Source organism: Dipodomys merriami, unplaced genomic scaffold, assembly GCF_024711535.1.
Source record: "Dipodomys merriami isolate MVZ:Mamm:240054 unplaced genomic scaffold, mDipMer1.0.p SCAF_7, whole genome shotgun sequence".
Lineage (NCBI taxonomy): Eukaryota > Metazoa > Chordata > Mammalia > Rodentia > Heteromyidae > Dipodomys > Dipodomys merriami.
Window position 1 is genome coordinate 72602167 of NW_027206290.1, and position 18381 is coordinate 72620547.

General features: G+C 42.7%; 1 protein-coding gene across 4 annotated transcripts in view; it reads left to right on the top strand.

Annotated features, from left to right (window-relative positions):
- Phf20 (PHD finger protein 20) overlaps positions 1-18123 on the top strand; it is a 103471-nt gene extending 85348 nt beyond the window's left edge. For all 4 annotated transcript variants that reach the window (XM_070007172.1, XM_070007173.1, XM_070007174.1 and 1 more), the window contains 5 exons: positions 2230-2329; positions 6509-6704; positions 8982-9375; positions 11324-11507; positions 15593-18123. In XM_070007172.1, the coding sequence (XP_069863273.1) occupies positions 2230-2329; positions 6509-6704; positions 8982-9375; positions 11324-11507; positions 15593-15735 (1017 nt within the window). In that variant the 3' untranslated portion in view covers positions 15736-18123. The remainder of the gene's footprint in view (positions 1-2229; positions 2330-6508; positions 6705-8981; positions 9376-11323; positions 11508-15592) is intronic.
- The last annotated feature ends 258 nt before the right edge of the window (positions 18124-18381 follow it).

Below are 18381 nucleotides of genomic sequence, written 5' to 3' on the forward strand. Positions count from 1 at the left end.
GTTCAAGTGTGTAATTTTAGTTTTGTTTTTTAACTAATCCCATTTTTTAAAAAAATCCCACTTTTGAAGAACCTCTGAAGCTTTGTAGATACAACTAGAAAATTGTTATATAACATGATGAGTGTGTGTGTGTGTGTGTGTGTGTGTGTGTGTGTGTGTGTGTGTGTGTGTGTGTGTGTGTGTGTGTGTGTGTGTGTGTGTGTGTGTGTGTGTGTGTGTGTGTGAAAAATGGGGTTTGGGCACTGTCCTTGAGCTTCTTTTGCTCAAGGTTAATACTCTGCCACTTGAGCCACAGCACTACTTCAGGCTTTTTCTGTTTATATATACTGAGGAATCAAACCCAGGGCTTCATGAATCCTAGGCAAGTATTCTACCACTAGCCACATGCCTAGTCTGACTACTAGGATTTTTTAGTAGACATTTCAGTTTCCTTCCTTCCTTCCTTCCTTCCTTCCTTCCTTCCTTCCTTCCTTCCTCCCTCCCTCCCTCCCTCCCTCCCTCCCTCCCTCCCTCCCTCCCTCCCTCCCTCCCTCCCTCCCTCCCTCCCTCCCTCCCTCCCTCCCTCCCTCCCTCCCTCCCTTCCTTCCTGTCATGGGGCCTGAACTCTGGGCCTGGGCGCTGTCCCTCAGCTCAAGGCTAGCACTCTACCACTTGAGCCACAGCGCCACTTCCGGCTTTTTTCTTATGTGGTGCTGAGGAATCGAACCCAGGGCCTCATGCATGCAAGGCAAGCGCTCTACCACTGAGCCACCTTCCCAGCCCCCTAGTAGACATTTCAAATAAAGTTTGTTTTAAAAGGCTGGGTGCCTGTGGCTCACACCTGTAGTCCTAGCTACTCAGGAGACTGAGATCTGAGGATTGGACTTCAAAGCCAGCCCAAGCAGAAAAGTCCATAGACTCTTATGTCCAATAAACTACAGAAAACCAGAAGTGGCCCTTTGGCTCAAGTGGTAGAGCGCTCGCCTTCAGCTGAAATGTTCAGGGATTGCACCCCTTTGTTTCAATTCTTAGCTCTGGGTGTATGCTCAGTTTGTGCCTTAGTAACCTAATTGGATTTGGCCCTTGTCTGTTTGGAGTGGGCAATAAATGCCCCTCCTAGTAGGACTGATCTTCCAGTATGACCCATTTCTGATGTTCTGTAGTACTCTCACCACAAACCTTTCTCAGTGTAGAGACTAGAAAGGTAATGGGATATTAGAAAGTAGAATCCCTCCTTTCTTTTTTTCTTTTTTTTTTTTTTTTATGCTGTTCCTGGGGCTTGAATTCAGGGCCTAGACACTGTCTTTGAGCTTTATTGCTAAAGGCTAGTGCTCTGTCATTTAAGCCACAGCTCTAATTCTGGCTTTTGGTGGCTAATTGGAGACAAGAGTCTCTTTTGGTGGATAATTGGAGATAAAAGTTTGACAGACTTTCGTGCCCAGGCTGGCTTCAAACTGTGATCCTCAGATTTTTGTCTCCTGAGTAGCTAGGATTGTAGAGGCATGAGCCACCAGCCCTCAAACTCAACTTTTTTTTTTTTTTTTTTTTTTGGTTGGTCATGGGGCTTAAACTCTGGGCCTGGGCTCTGTCCCTGCGCTCTTCAGTTCCAGGTGAATGCTCTACCGCTTGAGCCACAGTGCCACTTCCAGTTTTCTAGCGGTTTATTGGAGATAAGAGTCACATGGAGTTTCCTGCCAAGGCTGGTTTTGAACTGCGATCCACAGATCTCAGCCTCCTGAGTAGCTAGGATTACAGGCGTGAGCCACTGGTGCCCGGCTCAAACTCAACTTTTTTGATTCTTCCAATTAGGTGAGGATTGAACAATTTCATTCATTCCACAGAGAGTGATTAGGCAAATAAAAACTTTAGAAATGGAGTGAAAACAGTCATAATCTGACATGAGCACTGCTCATTTGATCTAAATGTTCTTTCTCTGTGCTGGTCAGTACAGTAGCCAGCCATGAGCCTATGTGGTGATCATGCACCTAAACTGTGGCTCATGAGATTGAGGTAGTAAATGTTTAAACTTGTTCACTGAAATGTATTAAATGTACAGCCTCATGTAGCTAATGGTGGCTATATTAAATAGTGTATTCCTGATCTGTGATTATAGCTCTGTTTGGTGAAAGTCAGTAGGGCATGCTCATTCTTCTCCTTCTCTTCTTTGCCTCACCTCCTTCATCAAATGGTCTTATTTTGGATGAGGATGTCTTCTGAATTTAACTTTTGTTGTCTCTTCAATTTTCACAGTGTGAAGAATGCCAGTGTTGGCAACATGGGGTCTGCATGGGATTACTGGAAGAAAATGTGCCCGAGAAATATACCTGTTATGTTTGTCAAGACCCTCCAGGTAGAGTTTTCTGGAGTAAGGGACGGTAACAGTATGTAGTCTTTTTCTTAAAAGCACAGCTGGCCATGAAATAATGCTAAATGTGGTCACAAGATACATTTCTTTGGTATTGACTAGATTTCAGCTCCTCTAGCCTACCTGGTGGCCAGCTCTCTTGAACTTAGCAGGAAAATAAATGTGTATGGAAAGACTCACCTAGTAGAAGGACTGCCTTGAACTAGAATTTAGGAATAAGCAAATATGCCATCTAAATAAATATTGTTTATACACAGTATGATATTGCTAATAATAAATACAGTGTTGTGCTACAATGTAGAACTATAACGTGGCCTGACTAAAATTCTATAAAGAATTTTGACTGCTTTGTGAATGTTTCCTTGCTCAGGTTCCTGATAATCTCTGTGCTGCTCACTATATTGTAGAAGCTGCTGCAGTGAACATCTTTTCTTTTTTTCTTTTTTTTTTTTTTGGGGGGGGGGGTCCGGTCCTGGGGCCTGAACTCTGGGCCTGGGCACTGTCCCTCAGCTCTTCAGCTCAAGGCTAGCGCTCTACCACTTGAGCTACAGCGCCACTTCCGGCTTTTTTTTTTTTTTTCTGCTTATGTGGTGCTGAGGAATCGAACCCAGGGCCTCATGTATGCAAGGCAAGCACTTTACCACTGAGCCACCTTCCCAGCCCCCTCCCTTTTTTTTTTTTTATTGCATTATTGAGGATCAAACTTAGGGCTTTATGCTTGCTAGGCAAATGTTGTATGATGGAACCATTTTTATATTTATCCCCACAGTCCTTTTCTTGAAAAGCTCATTAGTATGGGCAAATGGTTCTATCTTCTGTATTGGCATCCATACCACATTGTATCACCACCACTGGAAGGGATACTCCTTAAAGGAAAGGCAAAGGTGTGATTGCGGTGTGCTTGTCACCATCCAGGATAGTATCTTTATTGATATAGGGGTCACCTGTTGCTCTCAGGTACCCCTTTCTGGAAGGAAAAAAACAAAACCCCTGTGGTCTTCATTCTACGTAATAACTGACCTCTTTTTTTTTTTTTTTTAACCTCCTGAGTTCTCTCTCATCCTTGACTCCATTGTACCTGGCCACCTCTTCACTCATCATTCTACTTGGTCCTGTAGGATGGGTCTGGTGGGGCTTCTACTCCTGTTTCTGCTTGTAGAAATTCATTTGCCACATATACAAATGACTTTATCACTTCATAAAGTAACTGGCATTAAAACTAGTTGGCTGGGCCAAATCTCTAAATTCTGCTGGTTATATAGCAAAGACTGACTACTATGGTTCTATTGTTGTTGTTGTTGTTGTTATTGTTATTGTTGAACTCAGGATCTGGGTGTTGTCTCTAAACTTTTTTGCTGAAAGCTAGCACCCTGTCATTTTGAGCCACAGCACCACTTCCAGGTTTTCTGGTGGTTAATTGTAGATAGTCTCACGGATTTTTCCTGCCTGAGCTTCCTTTGAACCATAATCCTCAGATCTCAGCCTCCTGAGTAGCTAGGATTACAGTCGTGAGCCACTGGTACCCGGTTATCTTGGTTCTTTGTTCAGCAAGCAGGTCTCCTCTGAGCCTGAAGACCTCTGTTGTAACTTGTCTTAGATTAGTCCATAGAATAATCAGTTTCCATTTGCCTTTTTATCCTAAGGGAAGAATGTGGTCAGGTGATTAGACAGGTGAGCAAACACAGGCCTGGAAAGGATTTGACTGAACCAAGATGACCCCACCATTTAATGCTAGGCAGGTGATGGGAGCCACTTGTCCCTAATTTTGTCTTATAAACAGGTAGTACTGCTCTGAATCTTGCTACTATGACTTCTGCCTATAGTGATTGTCCCTGTCATTTCCCTGGAATCCTGAGGATTTTGTAAGGGCAACTTTTCAAGATCTTTTTGGAGCTGGGAGCATAGCTTAAGTGTTAGAGGACTTGCCTAACATGTATAAAGCCCTTGGTTCAGTGCCCAGTACTGAGGCTGGGGGAAATCCTCCAAAACAAAAAGATGGGTTTTGCCCTGTCTTTCTCTCTACTTTTGGTCTCTTTAGAGAATAGAGATGATATATTCCATTTTCATCAAGTCCTGTATATTTTCTGAATTTCTTGCGTAACCCTGATCACCAAGGCCATGAATATTCTCCCTTGAATAGAGCCCCTGGTATCTATACAAGGTCTGTGTTTGTAACTATTGGACTGCTGTGATTTGAGCCAAACGTTAACAGGGCTGGGGATGGAAGTTTAACCTAACAGATTCATGTCTTGAAGGTTACTTTAATATATATATATATATATATATATATATATATATATATATATATATTAACAGAATCTATGTGTGTTCTTGCCATGTGCCTTAGTAAAACCAGAAAAGGCCCAAGGAACTTCATAGGAATAACTTGTTTCACAGTTACTAACAGATGAATAATATCTTCATTGGTTAGGAGCTGTTCATTGGGCTTTTTGAGTAGGAAATGCTGCTGAATCCTGTGTTTATGTTATCAGTCCTTTCTAAGGAGTCATAATAAGCAGGACCACTGAAACCAGGTCTTCATCTACCATATAACAGATGGGAAGCAGAAGTGCAAAGGAGGAACTAGGCTTGGTCCTCTAGTTAAATAGTAGGTGGTACAGCTAGAAAGGGTGTTAGAGCTTCTTTCACTTATTTGATAAATCCATCCATAACATTTTTTGCCAGGCTCTGGGGCTGCAGCACTGAAGGAGATGGTTTCTATTCTGGCTGTTAGTAGGACAGAGAAATAAATAGATGTTAAAGCAAGCTAAATAAGCAAGACTTCATTGGGTGCTAATGGTTCATGCCTAGCTGCAACAGGAGGCTTAGATCTGGAGGATGTCAGTATGAGGACAACCCAGGTAAAGAAGTCCTTAAGACTCCCATCTCCAGAGTTACCAGAAAAATATCTGGGCTCTGTGTGGTGGCTCAAGTGGTAGAGGATCAGCAGAGCAAGCAAGCCGCATAAGTGTGAGCCCTTTGGTTTTAAATATGGTTCTAGTCCCTTCCTCCCCCACCAAAAAAAAATTGGTTAGGCCCTGGTGGCTCATGTCTATAATCCTGGGTACTCAGGAGGCTGAAATCTAAAGATCTAAAGCCAGCCCAGGCAGGAGACTCTTATCTCCAATTAACCAGAAAACTTGAAGTGGCACTGTGGCTCAAAGTGGTAGAGAGCCTTGAGCAGAAGAGCTCAGGGACAGTACCCAGGCCCTAAGTTCAAGACCCACGATTGACACACACCAAAAAACTATGCTGACTATGGTAGGTAGGGGTGGAGAAGTAAGAAGAGAGGGAATGACTTAGGGTCCTTGAAAAGGTTTTCTTTTTCTTTTTCTTTTTTTTTTTTTATGCTGCAAATATTGAGTTTATTGCCATTATGTTTGAAAGGGTTTTCTTAACTAAGGGAGTTGTCAAAGGTCTCTCTCAGGAAGTGGTGAGGAGCCAGCCATGCAAAACCCAGTGTAATAGTGCTCAGACACTACAGCAAAGAGATCAAGCTTTGGAAATGCATGTGCGTGTGCGCTCTAAAAACTCAAAGAGTGCTACTATAAGGATGGGGGAAGGGAGGCAGGAAAGTTGGGTTGTGTGGGCCTCACTAATCCTTGTTTGGGCTCTAAGTTTTCTTTTGTAAGTAGTAGAAAGTTGTGGAAGGTTTTAAATGGAGGAAGGAAGGATATGTTTCAAATTTAAAGAGCTAATCCAGACTCCTGTTCCACCTCTGGTGTGTTCCAGGGGATGAAGTTGTGTACCTTATTCACTACCTTACTACCAACACCTAGTAGTAAATGCCAAGCAGATGTTCATTGGTTAAGTGAAGACAGTGATTGTGTAGTATCAATGAGATGGCTTTTTTTTTTGTTGTTGGTGGTGGTCCTGGGGCTTGAACTCTGGGCCTAGACACTGTTCCTGAACTCTTCAGCTCAAGCCTAATACTCTACCACTTGAGCCACAGCCACTTCCAGTTTTCTGGTGGTTAATTGGAGATAAGAATCTCATGGACTTTCTGCCCAGGCTGGCTTTGAATTGCAATCTTCAGATCTCAGTTTCCTAAGTAGCTAAGATTACAGGAGTTAGCCCACTGATGTCAAGGTGGCATGTTTTTTTTTTGTTGTTGTTGTTGTTTGTTTTCAGCCATGTTTAACTCTCTCTGTGTCCCTGCTTTAGGTCAGAGGCCTGGCTTCAAGTACTGGTATGACAAGGAGTGGTTGAGCAGGGGACATATGCAAGGCCTGGCATTTCTAGAAGAGAATTATTCCCATCAGAATGCCAAGAAGATCGTGGCCACCCACCAACTTCTTGGTGATGTGCAAAGAGTGATTGAGGTTCTGCATGGCTTGCAGCTCAAGATGAGCATCTTGCAGTAAGTGTAGCACTTGTAGCAAGAAAGAGTCTGCTTTGGTGTCAAGTTGAAAGTGGAGTGGAATGGGTGATTTAAGAAATTGGGAAGGGCTGGGAAGGTGGCTCAGTGGTAGAGCGCTTGCCTTGCATGCCTGAGGCCCTGGGTTCGATTCCTTAGCACCACATAAACAAAAAGAAAAAAAGCTGGAAGTGACGCTGTGGCTCAAGTGGTAGAGCCCTAGCCTTGAGCTGAAGAGCTGAGGGACAACACCCAGGCCCAGAGTTCAGGCCCCACAACCGGACCTCCCCCCCGCCCCCCCCAAAAAAAAAGAAATTGGGAAGCCACAGAATCAAGTCAAAAGACCAAAAAGTTTAAGAGTTTTACTAAAAATTCTGTTATTGATTATATAGCTCAATTGTAGACCACTTATCTAGCATGTGATAGGACCTGGGTTTGATTCCTAGGCACCACAAAAAACAACAAATGAACAAAAAACCAAACCCTTAGTTTTATGAGACAAACATTTCTTTTTCTTTTTATTCCTTTTTTTTTGGGGGGGGGGCTGGTGCTATCCCTGAGCTATTCAGCTCAAGGCTAGTGTTCTACCACTTACACCACAGCACCATTTCCGGTTTTCTAGTGGTTTATCAGAAATGAGTCTCACAGACTTTTCTTGCCCGAGCTGGCTTTGAACTGCAATCCTCAGATCTCAGCCTCCTGAGTAGCTAGGATTACAGGCGTGAGCTACCATGTGCCCTACTAAACATTTCCTTTTCAAAGGAACTGATGTCAGACTTAGTGGCTAATCCTATTTTCTTGAGAAGTAGAGATTGGAGGCATTGCAGTTTGAGGCCAGCATGGACAAAAAGTTAATGAGATCCCATCTCAGTACAGGGGTGATTCATGCCTGTAATGTAATCCTAGCTAGGCTGAAGGCAGAAGTAGGAGTATCATGGTTGGAGGCTGGCCCTTATCTGAAAAATAAATTTAAAAAGCAAAAAGGCCTGAAGCATGTCTCAAGTGGTAGAGTACCTGCTACTCAAATGTAAGGCTCTGAGTTGAAACACCAATATCACCAAAAAGGAAAAAAAGATAAGAATTGACTTTATTGAGGTTACCTATTTAAGGGCTTACTGAAGCCAGGCACTTGTAGTTCATGCCTTAGGAGGCTGAGATCTAAGGATTGTGGTTTGAAGCCCGAGCAGTAAAGTCTGTGAAACTCTTCTCTTCAACAACAACAGAAAAGCTAGAAGTGGAGCTGTGGTTCAAGAGGTAGATCATTGAACACAAAAGCTCAGGGACAGTGCCGAGATCCAGAGTTCACGCCCCTGAACTAGTACTGGCAGTGGAGCATGCATGCTCACGCATGCATGCACACATACACACATACACACATATAAGAGCTTACTTAATTTTTTTTTTTTTTGGTCAAGTTGTGGGGCCTGAACTCTGGGCCTGGGCGCTGTCCCTCAGCTCTTCAGCTCAAGGCTAGTGTTCTACCACTTGAGCCACAGCCCCACTTCCGGCTTTTTTCTTTTTGCTTATATGGTGCTGAGGAATCAAACCCAGGGCCTCAGGTATGCAAGGCAAGCGCTGTACCACTGAGCCACCTTCCCAGACCAAGGGCTTACTTAATTTTGACAAATATATGCAATCAGTACCATGATATGCATTTATAAATTGTTTTTGTGTCTATTGTATATTTTTAAGGTAAAATATACATCACACAAAATTTACCATTAAGTCTTTTTTTTTTTTGAGATGAGGTCTTGTTCTGTTAGCTGGACTTGAGCATCTTCCTCCTGCCTTAGTTTACAGAGTAGTTGGGATTATAGGCATATAACACTGCCTGGCTTCCATCTCAACCACATATAGACTATATATTTATATAAACTGTTAGGATTATTGTGACTGTTTATTAAGTATTAATACTAATTTGAAGAGCACCAGCTAACATTCCCATTCCTTACCCCTCTAATCTTTATAAAACTTGGTATGAGTGGCAAACAGATGTCTATTCCAGTTTCCAGAGGAGGAAGTAGGAAGGAGTCTGGTTGAGGAGACAGCTCTGCTGCTCAGTGATTAAGTCCACGCATGATATGCCTGCAATGGACATTCTTGGGAAGTGTTCTCCTAAGAGACTAAAGATGTGTACTTCTTCTTGTTTAGAAAATGGTGTGGTGTGTCCCAATGGCCTAGGGGGATGCTGCCCTCCCTCTTGAGAGAGCATTTGGGAATTGAGAAACCTTGTAATGGTGCCAGTTACCCTAGAATCCTTCCATTTTTATTGCCCAACAGAAGCAGGGAACATCCTGATCTGCAGCTGTGGTGCCAGCCTTGGAAACAGCATTCAGGGGAAGGAAAAGCTCATTCCAGACACATCCACATCACAGATGCCAGGAGCAAGGAAGAAGCCCCAAGCTATAGAACTTTGAATGGGGCAGTGGAAAAGCCCCTGCCCCGGTCTGTGGAAGAGTCTTATATCACCAGTGAGCACTGCTACCAGAAGCCCCGCGCCTATTATCCTGCTGTGGAGCAGAAGTTGGTGGTGGAGACTCGGGGCTCTGCCCTTGATGATACAGTCAACCCCCTCCGTGAGAATGGTGATGATTCCCTCTCCCCACGCCTAGGCTGGCCTCTAGACCAAGACAGAAGCAGAGTGGACAGCGACCCCAAACCCAGCTCCCCAAAGGTTTGTGGTTTACTTGAATTTTCCATCATTCAGTGCTCGAGGGGTTCTGAGTTCTCTACCTGGGTTAAATATGTTATAGAAGATAATTCTTAATAGGACTGCATTGGAGTTTATTATATTTTTTTGATCTAGTAAAATGGATATAAGTTCATTAGAGCCACTTAAGCCAAAGATCATTGGTTCCAGGATACCTCACAAAATGACAGCCAGTGGTGGTAGATCTCAAGGTGAGAAATAACAAAGAGACAAGGGATGATTGCAACTTGAAAAAGTATAACTAAATTAGGAATATTTGTCTTTTTTTATTTTAAAAAACATTGTTAGGTTTTGTTAGGCAGGTTTTTAATATAATTGTATGATAGCCAGGTACTAATAGCTCACACTTATAATCCCAGCTACTCAGGAGTCTGAGATGAGGATTGAGTTCAGAATCAGCTTGGGCAGGAAAGGCTGAGAAACTGCATCTCTAATTAACAAGCAAATTCCTGGACTAGAGGTGTGGCTCAAGTGGTAGAGTTCCAGCCATAAGCCAGGAAGAGTGATGGGAGGTCTTGAGTTCTGGTATTGGCATTCCCTCCATATGATAATTTTGTATCATTTATAATTTCGCAGCCCTGCCATGGAAGGGTATGTTTCAGAAAAATATTTGCAGCTTTCAACAGTTTTCTAGGAGCCAGTCTGTTTTATATCCTTCAAGTCACCGTCTTCCTGAACCTCCTGAACATCCTTTTTTGTTGTTGTTGTTTGTGGGGCATGAACTCTTCAGTTCAAGGCTAGTGCTCTGCCACTTGAGCCACAACACCACTTCCAGTTTTCTCAGTGGCTTATTGGAGATAAGATAAGTTGCCTGCCCGGGCTGGCTTTGAACTGTGATCCTCAGATCTCAAGCCTCCTGAGGAGCTAGGATTACTGGCTTGAACCACTGGCGACTTGCACAGAACATCCTCTTAATTGCCAGTGTTGCCATTCTTAACTTTTCTCCCCTTTTGGTGCCTGTCCTTTGTCAGTGAGGTTTTGTGTGAATTCTTGGCTCCTATGCCATTGTTGTCCTTACTTTCACAGACTTTATCCTGTGAAGTGGTGTTACCAGCAAGTCTATTGCTACACTTGCTACACTTTGCTCCAAGGGTGGGGATTGTACCACATTTAGTCTTTGCCCTTGTCATTGTCTAAAATGGGTTAGGCCAAGGTCATGCAGACAGTCTGATCTTAGTACTTTGTTATTCTGAGCTGGCTACTTTCCCTCCTGATTCAGTCCTACTTCTTTACCTGTAGAATGGGACATGGAAGCAGCAGGCATGTGTCCACTCAACACACAATGTATGTGAAAAGCTCTCAGCACATTGCTTTGCACATAGCACTAAATCAGTGTTGGCTGGAATCTGTTTCTTTTCAAATGAATGAATGAAGGTTGTGATTCCAAAATGTAATAAAAGATTGCTGTTGTGTGGACTATGCAAGTTTCCTAGAGGTGTCCGCCACATACTACAAAGTCAGGAAATACCCCATATAAGCAAAGCAAATCTTTTCACTACTGGTGGGTTGATAAGTGCTGACACCTTATTCTATTTAATCCTCATTATCCTTCAAAGTAGATTTTACCTCCTCCATCTCTAAATAGAGACTCAGACAAGGGAAGTAGCTTATCAAGGCCTCAGGAAGATTTGCCAACCTTGAGTAACTCCCGCATGTTAACCCTTGTCCATCTAGGCCTGTTCTAAGCAACTGTCAGGCCATTGGGAAGTTTGCTTTAGGCTGTGCCCGCCAGGGGAAACAGTCCTGTGGAAGTTGCATTAGTGCAGCCAGGAGGATTCCTCCCAATGCCCACATGGGACATTAGGGTCGGGATCATTCATGCTATAGCTGCTTTTTCCAAAAGTTTCCAACACAGTTGAAAAAAGGACTGGAGGTTGTCTAGACTCAGTAATTTATGTCATTGCTTCTCCAGGTGAGAGAATATGTCTCCAAAAAGGTCTTGCCAGAAGAAGTCCCCACTCGGAAGCTGCTGGACAGAGGTGGAGAGGGACTTCTGACCTCCCAGCACCAGTGGCAGTTTAACCTGCTGACTCATGTGGAGTCCCTTCAGGATGAAGTCACACATCGGATGGACTCCATTGAGAAGGAGCTGGATGGTAGGCACTTCCTTGGCCCCTATCTCATGGCATCACTTTGAGCTCCTCCTTCATGTTAGCTGTTTCTGAACTCTTTTCCCCACCTCAGTAAGGCAACAGCGTTGTCGAACAACAACTCTGTTCTTGTCTCTTCTTTCCATCCTCACTGCACCTCCATTCTCCTCCCAAGGTGGACAAGCCTTACTTGAATTTATTGGGCACATACAGGCTCATAATGTCAGGGGTCCTGCCTCATGTGGTTTGTCCCTTCTGCAAAGGTTAGTGTGTAAAGCTAGTAACATAACTCAGTGGTAGAATAAAGTTTAGTATGTGGGAGGTTCTCAGTATAATCCCAAGCATCACATACATACATTCTGCATATACCTTGTGTATATGTAAAAGAGAGAAGTAGACTTTTTGTTTTGTTTTGAATTACAGCCTAGACTTTTTTTTGTCATGTGCTTTTTATTCAGCCTTTGATGAAATCTAAGATGAAGTCTTCTGTTTAAGCTGGTACAGAATTTCAGTGAGTCATTTTTGTAGCTCTGGGGATTTGTCTTAGGTGGGAGTGATAATGGGCAGGCCTGAATTTGTGAGAATGGACATGATTAAATTTGATCTCTCTTGTTTTGTTTTGTTTTTGGGTCCGGTCGTGGGGCCTGAACTCTGGGCCTGGGCGCTGTCCCTCAGCTCTTCAGCTCAAGGCTAGCGCTCTACCACTTGATCCACAGCACCACTTCCAGTTTTCTGGTTGTTAATTGGAGATAAGAGTCTCCCGGCCTTTGTTGCCCGGGCTGGCTTTGAACTGCAATCCTCAGATCTCAGCCTCCTGAGTAGCTAGGATTACAGGCAAGAGCCATCAGCACCTGGTTTAGGATTACAGATTCATACCAGCTCTGGCAAGAAAGTCTGTGAAACTCTTATCTCCAGTTAACCAAAAATAGAAAAAAAAAAAGCCAGAAGTGGAGGTGTGGCTCCACTGGTAGAGCACTAAACTTGAGCATAAAAGCTCAGAAACAGCACCCAGGACTAGCACAAAAATCAATCAGTCAATCAATCAGTCAATCAATCCATCCATCCATCCTCAAACATTTGACCCAATTAAGAAATAAATGTTCAATTTGGTGATTCTGGGTATACTCAAATCTATGATGATTATAACTGGAGATATCAAGTATATATAAAGTACCTCAGAGAAATGACTTTGTTGCCATGCATCTATGGTTCATACCTAAATCTGTTACCTGGGAGGCTGAGATTGGGAAGACAGCAGTTTGGAGATAAGAGTCTCATGAACTTTCCTAGCTGGCTGGCTTCAAACCATGATCCTCAGATTTCAGCCTCCTTTGTAACCTGGGATTACAGATATGAACCCTTGGTGCCCAGCAGTTTCTGCCTTTTTTGCTAGTTACTTGGAGTTGGTTGTCTCAGACTTAGGGCTGGCTTTAAATTGTGATCCTCAGATCTCAGCTTCATGAGTAGCTTGGGTTACAGGCACATGAGCCACTGCATCCAGCTCTGAGTGCAATTCTAGAAGGCTGATTTTTTTCTCTTCTAAATTGCTTTGTTGGGCTCCTTAAAATTATAACTGGTACCACTGTCTATGAAAAATAAGCTGAGAAGTTTGAATGCCAGAGTAGAAATTGTAAGTAGAGGTATTCCTGGGTCCCTAAAAGAGGCTTAGCTCCATGGAAATAGGGTGAAGTTCTGGTATTACCAGAGGTTCCATCCTTAGAAGAAGTCAGAGCCTGCACAGACAGTCCTTACCTCCTCCAACCCTAATCTGAGTGGACAGTGGGGTGAGAGGGTAAAACCAGGTGCTCTGTGATCTTTCAGAGCACCTCTCATATGGCCCACTGATTTGGGATCCACATATATTCTCTCTCTTTTCCAGTCCTTTAACAAATGGATGACTTTCTTTTTTTTTGCTGGCAGTATTGGGGTTTGAACTCAGGATCTTCCTGTCCACTCAGCTTGCTTGCTCACAATCTGTTACTTGAGCCATGCCTCAAGCCTAGCGTTTTGCTGATTATTTCACATGGAGTCTCATGGATTTGTTGCTTGGGCTGACCTCAAATCCCTCTCCTGTGGATCTAAGCCTTCTGAGGAGCTTGGATACAGGAGTGAAACACTGCAACCCAGCTAAATGGATGACTTAATTAAGAAAGCAGTACAAGGACTGGGAATGTGGCTTAGTGGTAGAGTGCTTGCCTAGCATGCAAGTAGCTCTAGGTTCAATTCCTCGGTACCACATAAACAGAAAAAGCTGGAAGTGGTGCTGTGGATCAAGTGGTAGAGTGCTAGCCTTGAGCAAAAAAAGAAGCTCAGGGACAGTGCTGCATTCAAGCCCCAGGACTGCCAAAAAAAGAAGAAAGCAGCACAAGACAAATGTTTACCTCAGTCAAACTATTGAGGAAAATAAAACATGTACAATTCCTTACATGATGCTTTGGTTTAAATATTATAACATCAAAGTTAGACTTGATGTTTGAAGAAACAAATATAAGGAAAGAATACAAACTGTGATGATATAAACTTGCATAAATGAATGTAAATATACATGTGACAGTTAAGGAAGGCTGAAGCACAGGAGAGAGTCTTAATGATGTTGACCACCAACACAGAAGTAATCAGCAGTGTGCTTCTTACCTTCCTTGAGGAGGTTATGAGCAAAACAATCTGCACTATAGGAAGGTGAACTGAAATACTGTTTTGTCAGTCTAACTCAGACGGACACATACAGGACCACTAGTACTCAGGAGCTACCTTTAAGGTAGTGTTCTTCATGGTTTCACTTCATCTTTAGATGTGTTTTGTCCTTATACAACAACTATATTCTGTCAAGATTCTGTTCTTATCTACTCCATGAAATAACTTGTTTTTCTCTCTGGGTTTGGATATAAATTGATAGCCTCTCATTAAATTCCAGAGCTTCAGGAAAGTATTGTGCCACTGATAATTATGTACCAATCAGGAATATAAATCAGAAATGACAATGATAAAAAGCAGATAGTTTCCAGTCCCTGTAGATTTTTTTTTTTTTTGGTGCCAGTGCTGGGGCTTCAACTCAGGGCGTGGGCACGCACTGTCCCTGAGCTGCTATTGCTCAAGGCAAGCACTCTACCACTTAAGTCACAGGGTTAGTTCCTGTTTTCTGGGATAAGAGTCTCACAGACTTTCCTGCCCTGGCTGGCTTTGAACTGTGATCCTCAGATCTCAGCTTCCTGAGTAGCTAGGATTACAGGCATGAGCCACTGGTGCCTGGGTTACAAGCCACATTTTAAACAGTCAATAACTACATATGGTAGGGCTAGTGACTTCTATATTCCACAGCGGAAAATTCATTTTCACCACCAGAGACTCTGGTGTAAAGCATTTGTGTTAATTTGTTGTCACAATGACCAGCTATCTAACAGAAACAACTTAAAAGAGGAAGAACTTATTTCTATTCATGTTTTTAGAGTATTCAGTCCATGATCACTTGGTTCCTTTAACTTGGGTAGAACATGATGGTGGCAGTAGTGGAAGACTGGAAGCTGGTGGGGGTGGGGGGTGGAGGACTGATAGCCAGGTCTAAATCTATAGAGGTACATCCCCACTGACCTACTTCCTTCAGATAGGATCTACCAATATCTACCACCTTATACCAGCTAGGGACCAAATGTTAACACCTGAGCCTTTGGGGGACATTTTTTTTTTTTTTTGGTCGGCCGTGGGGCTTGAACTCTGGGCCTGGGCGCTGTCCCTCAGCTCTTCAGCTCAAGGCGAGCGCTCTACCACTTGAGCTACAGCCCCACTTCCGGTTTTCTGGTGGTTTATTGGAGATAGAAGTTTCACGGTCTCTCCTGCCCGGGCTGGCTTTGAACCGTGATCCTCAGATCTCAGCCTCCTGAGTAGCTAGGATTACAGGCGTGAGCCACCAGTGCCCGGCTGGGGGACATTTTATATTCAAAACCATAGCAGCACTTGGAGCTTTGTCTCAGAAGTGATACAATATAAAATGAAATATAAAATGAACTACTCCCACGTGAGTAGTCTGATGGGATAAGTGAAACCTTAATTCTTGTAAATTAAGTTCTGGTTCTTTTTCTTTCTTTTGCCAACAGTGCTGGAAAGCTGGCTGGACTATACAGGGGAACTGGAGCCCCCGGAGCCACTGGCCAGGCTTCCACAGCTCAAGCATTGCATCAAGCAGCTGCTGACGGACCTGGGCAAGGTGCAGCAGATTGCCCTTTGCTGCTCAACTTGAAACTGGGCCTCTAAGACTTAACAGGGGCACAATCCTGGGCACCTGCAGGAGGAGCTAAGCGTATTTAAATAAATAAAACTAGCATGCTGAATGCACGTGACACCAACCGACTTCAGGGATATGGCCAGGAGTGATGAATATTGGACAGAGACCATTTTGGCTGCCAAGGGCAGGGTACTCTAATCTGGAAACCTACCAAGAAGGCAGCAGAGAGTCTTGGGATTTTTTTTTTTTCTTCTGTGCACATCATTAAATGAAGAGAATCTTTGCACAAACTTGACTTGAAATCGTGCCACTGATGATAGATGGAATGAGAGCCAAAAGAGTTTAGTTGGAAACAGATGTAAACTCAATTTCCAGTTTATTTAATTGACTTTCCTGTCAGGTTGAGGCACATGCCAACCCTTCTGGTTTCTGCCTGGTATGGTGTTTAGGCAGCCAGCATCATTTTCATTTTCAGCTTCACAGGAATGTTGGGACTTTATTGTGCTGTGGAGGTTAGGGAGGAGCAGTGCAGCAGAGGCCTCAATTGCCCTGCCTTCTTAGGACTTGTCACTTTCCTCACCACATCTCTTGCATGACTTCATGGTACTGGGGATAAGTTTTTTATGCTTTTCACGTGAGTTGGCTGAGTGTGGCTTTTGTTACAAAGCCCATTCAGCTGATGGAAGAACTAGAATCTTACTATAAAATGAATCTAGAAGGAATTCCAAGTGGAAGCAGGCAGGGTCTGGAACCCAAAGGACAGCATTTTCTACCACATCATATTGATAGCTTCCCAATTCTATTTGAAGTCCAAAATAACCCTTTTTCCTAAAATTTTGAACTCTTCACTGTAAAGATTTGTTACAAAGAATGTGGTCTGGAGAATTACCTTATTTTATATTGTCAACAAACTTCAGATTCTGTATGTGCCACTTTTTTCCTTCCCTGAAGGTCATGCTCAATAGTTGGCAGTTTCAGGATTGCTGACACTTTAACACTTTAAATTTTCTGTTTGTATTACTTTGTGAGATCAAGGTGATTATGCTGCTTAAAATCCAGTACAACTTACTTGTACCTTTCAAGACAATGTTGTGTTACTTTGGAGGTTATGATTCCATGTGTAATTGCTATATTTGTTTTGTTTCTTACTAGGCAAGGTTAAAAAAAAGTGTTCCATGCTTTGAGGAGTGACCTACCTGTTCCACTAGTTTTCTATCACTAAAGGCAAAAAAAAAAAAAATCAGTACAGTTTTCCATTAACTCACAAGTTAATTATGGGTTTATGAATCTGTAATGTTACATGCCGCAAATATTTACTATGTAAACATGAAATAGCCAGTCTCTCAATAGCAATGACAGTATCTCCAGTGACCTTTAGAATGGTTAGGTATGAGGCACGAGTCATTGTCGTCATGAATTCAGGCTTCTGTGCTAAGATCTGTTTCAGGGAATGCTTTGTCTAGTGATTCATTCATCTGATACAATGAATTATAGTTTTTATTGACTTGTTATAGCTTATCCATCAGAGGGAATACATGCAGCTTTAACATCTAATGAGGCCAACACAATTCCTCTACAAGAGGCTGTTTCCCATTAACATTGGTGTTTTTGGTGTGGGAAGGAAGTTTGTATCTGCATGGCAACCATGTTCTGATTATCAGACAGCTGCATTAACAAGAAGTGTGTGATGCTTGTCTAAAAAGGGAAGAAACAGGATGATTTTTTAAATTACCACAATTGTGAGGTATGATGATTGTTATATGTGAGTGATTTTTCTGAAACTACATTTGAGTATCACATCTGGGGAAGTGGTAATGTTCAAGGTAAGTTTCATGTCTTATTGCAGATGGAAGCGGAAACTGAATGATCCTAATTTTGCTGAGTGGCCATTACTAGTTTTATCATTTAGGATTTGTGAAGGAAATAACCCATTTTTACTCATTGTGACTTTTGTTCTTAGGGAAGTAGGGAAGACTCCCCATATTCTCTGTACTTCCCTAATTTGAAGCCATTTGAGGGGCTCCATTCCCAATTCCTGGGTCAAGATGAGTTAACCCCAAGTTGGAGCACTGGAAACTTATTTACAAACAATGCCGATACCATTTAGAAGTATGTGCACTACCTAAGTTTTGTCTTTTGAGAAAAACTATCCATCCAACTATAAAAATTGCCTTGACAAAAATAGTTCTGGTTTGAGTAATTATTTTGCTTTAAGTGGTGAGTGTATGCAAGATGGATCCTTGAGAGCCAACACTGCACCGTGGATACATGTCTATTGTTTATGTGCTGTTAGAACAGAAGGCGCTGTATATACAACATTACTTAGAAACATTGCTTTAAAGCAATATTTGCAAAACATGCAAACTATTGTATCTGTATTTGGAAAAAATAAAAAATGGGTTCTTGTTGCTATATTTCAGTCATATATTACTGAAATATAATTTTTAGTCTTTTGGGAGGGTTTTTTGGAGGGGGATGTGGTCAGAGGAAAGTAAGTTCTCATGTAGCCCAAATCTTATGTAGATCAAGTCTGGCCTTGAACTTAAAATGTAATACAAGGCCGAACTTGCAAAATTACAGCTCAGCTTTCTGAGTGCTGGGATTACAGTTACCATGGCCCAGGAAGTCTAAAGTTCTTTACCCAATTGTTATAATATTACT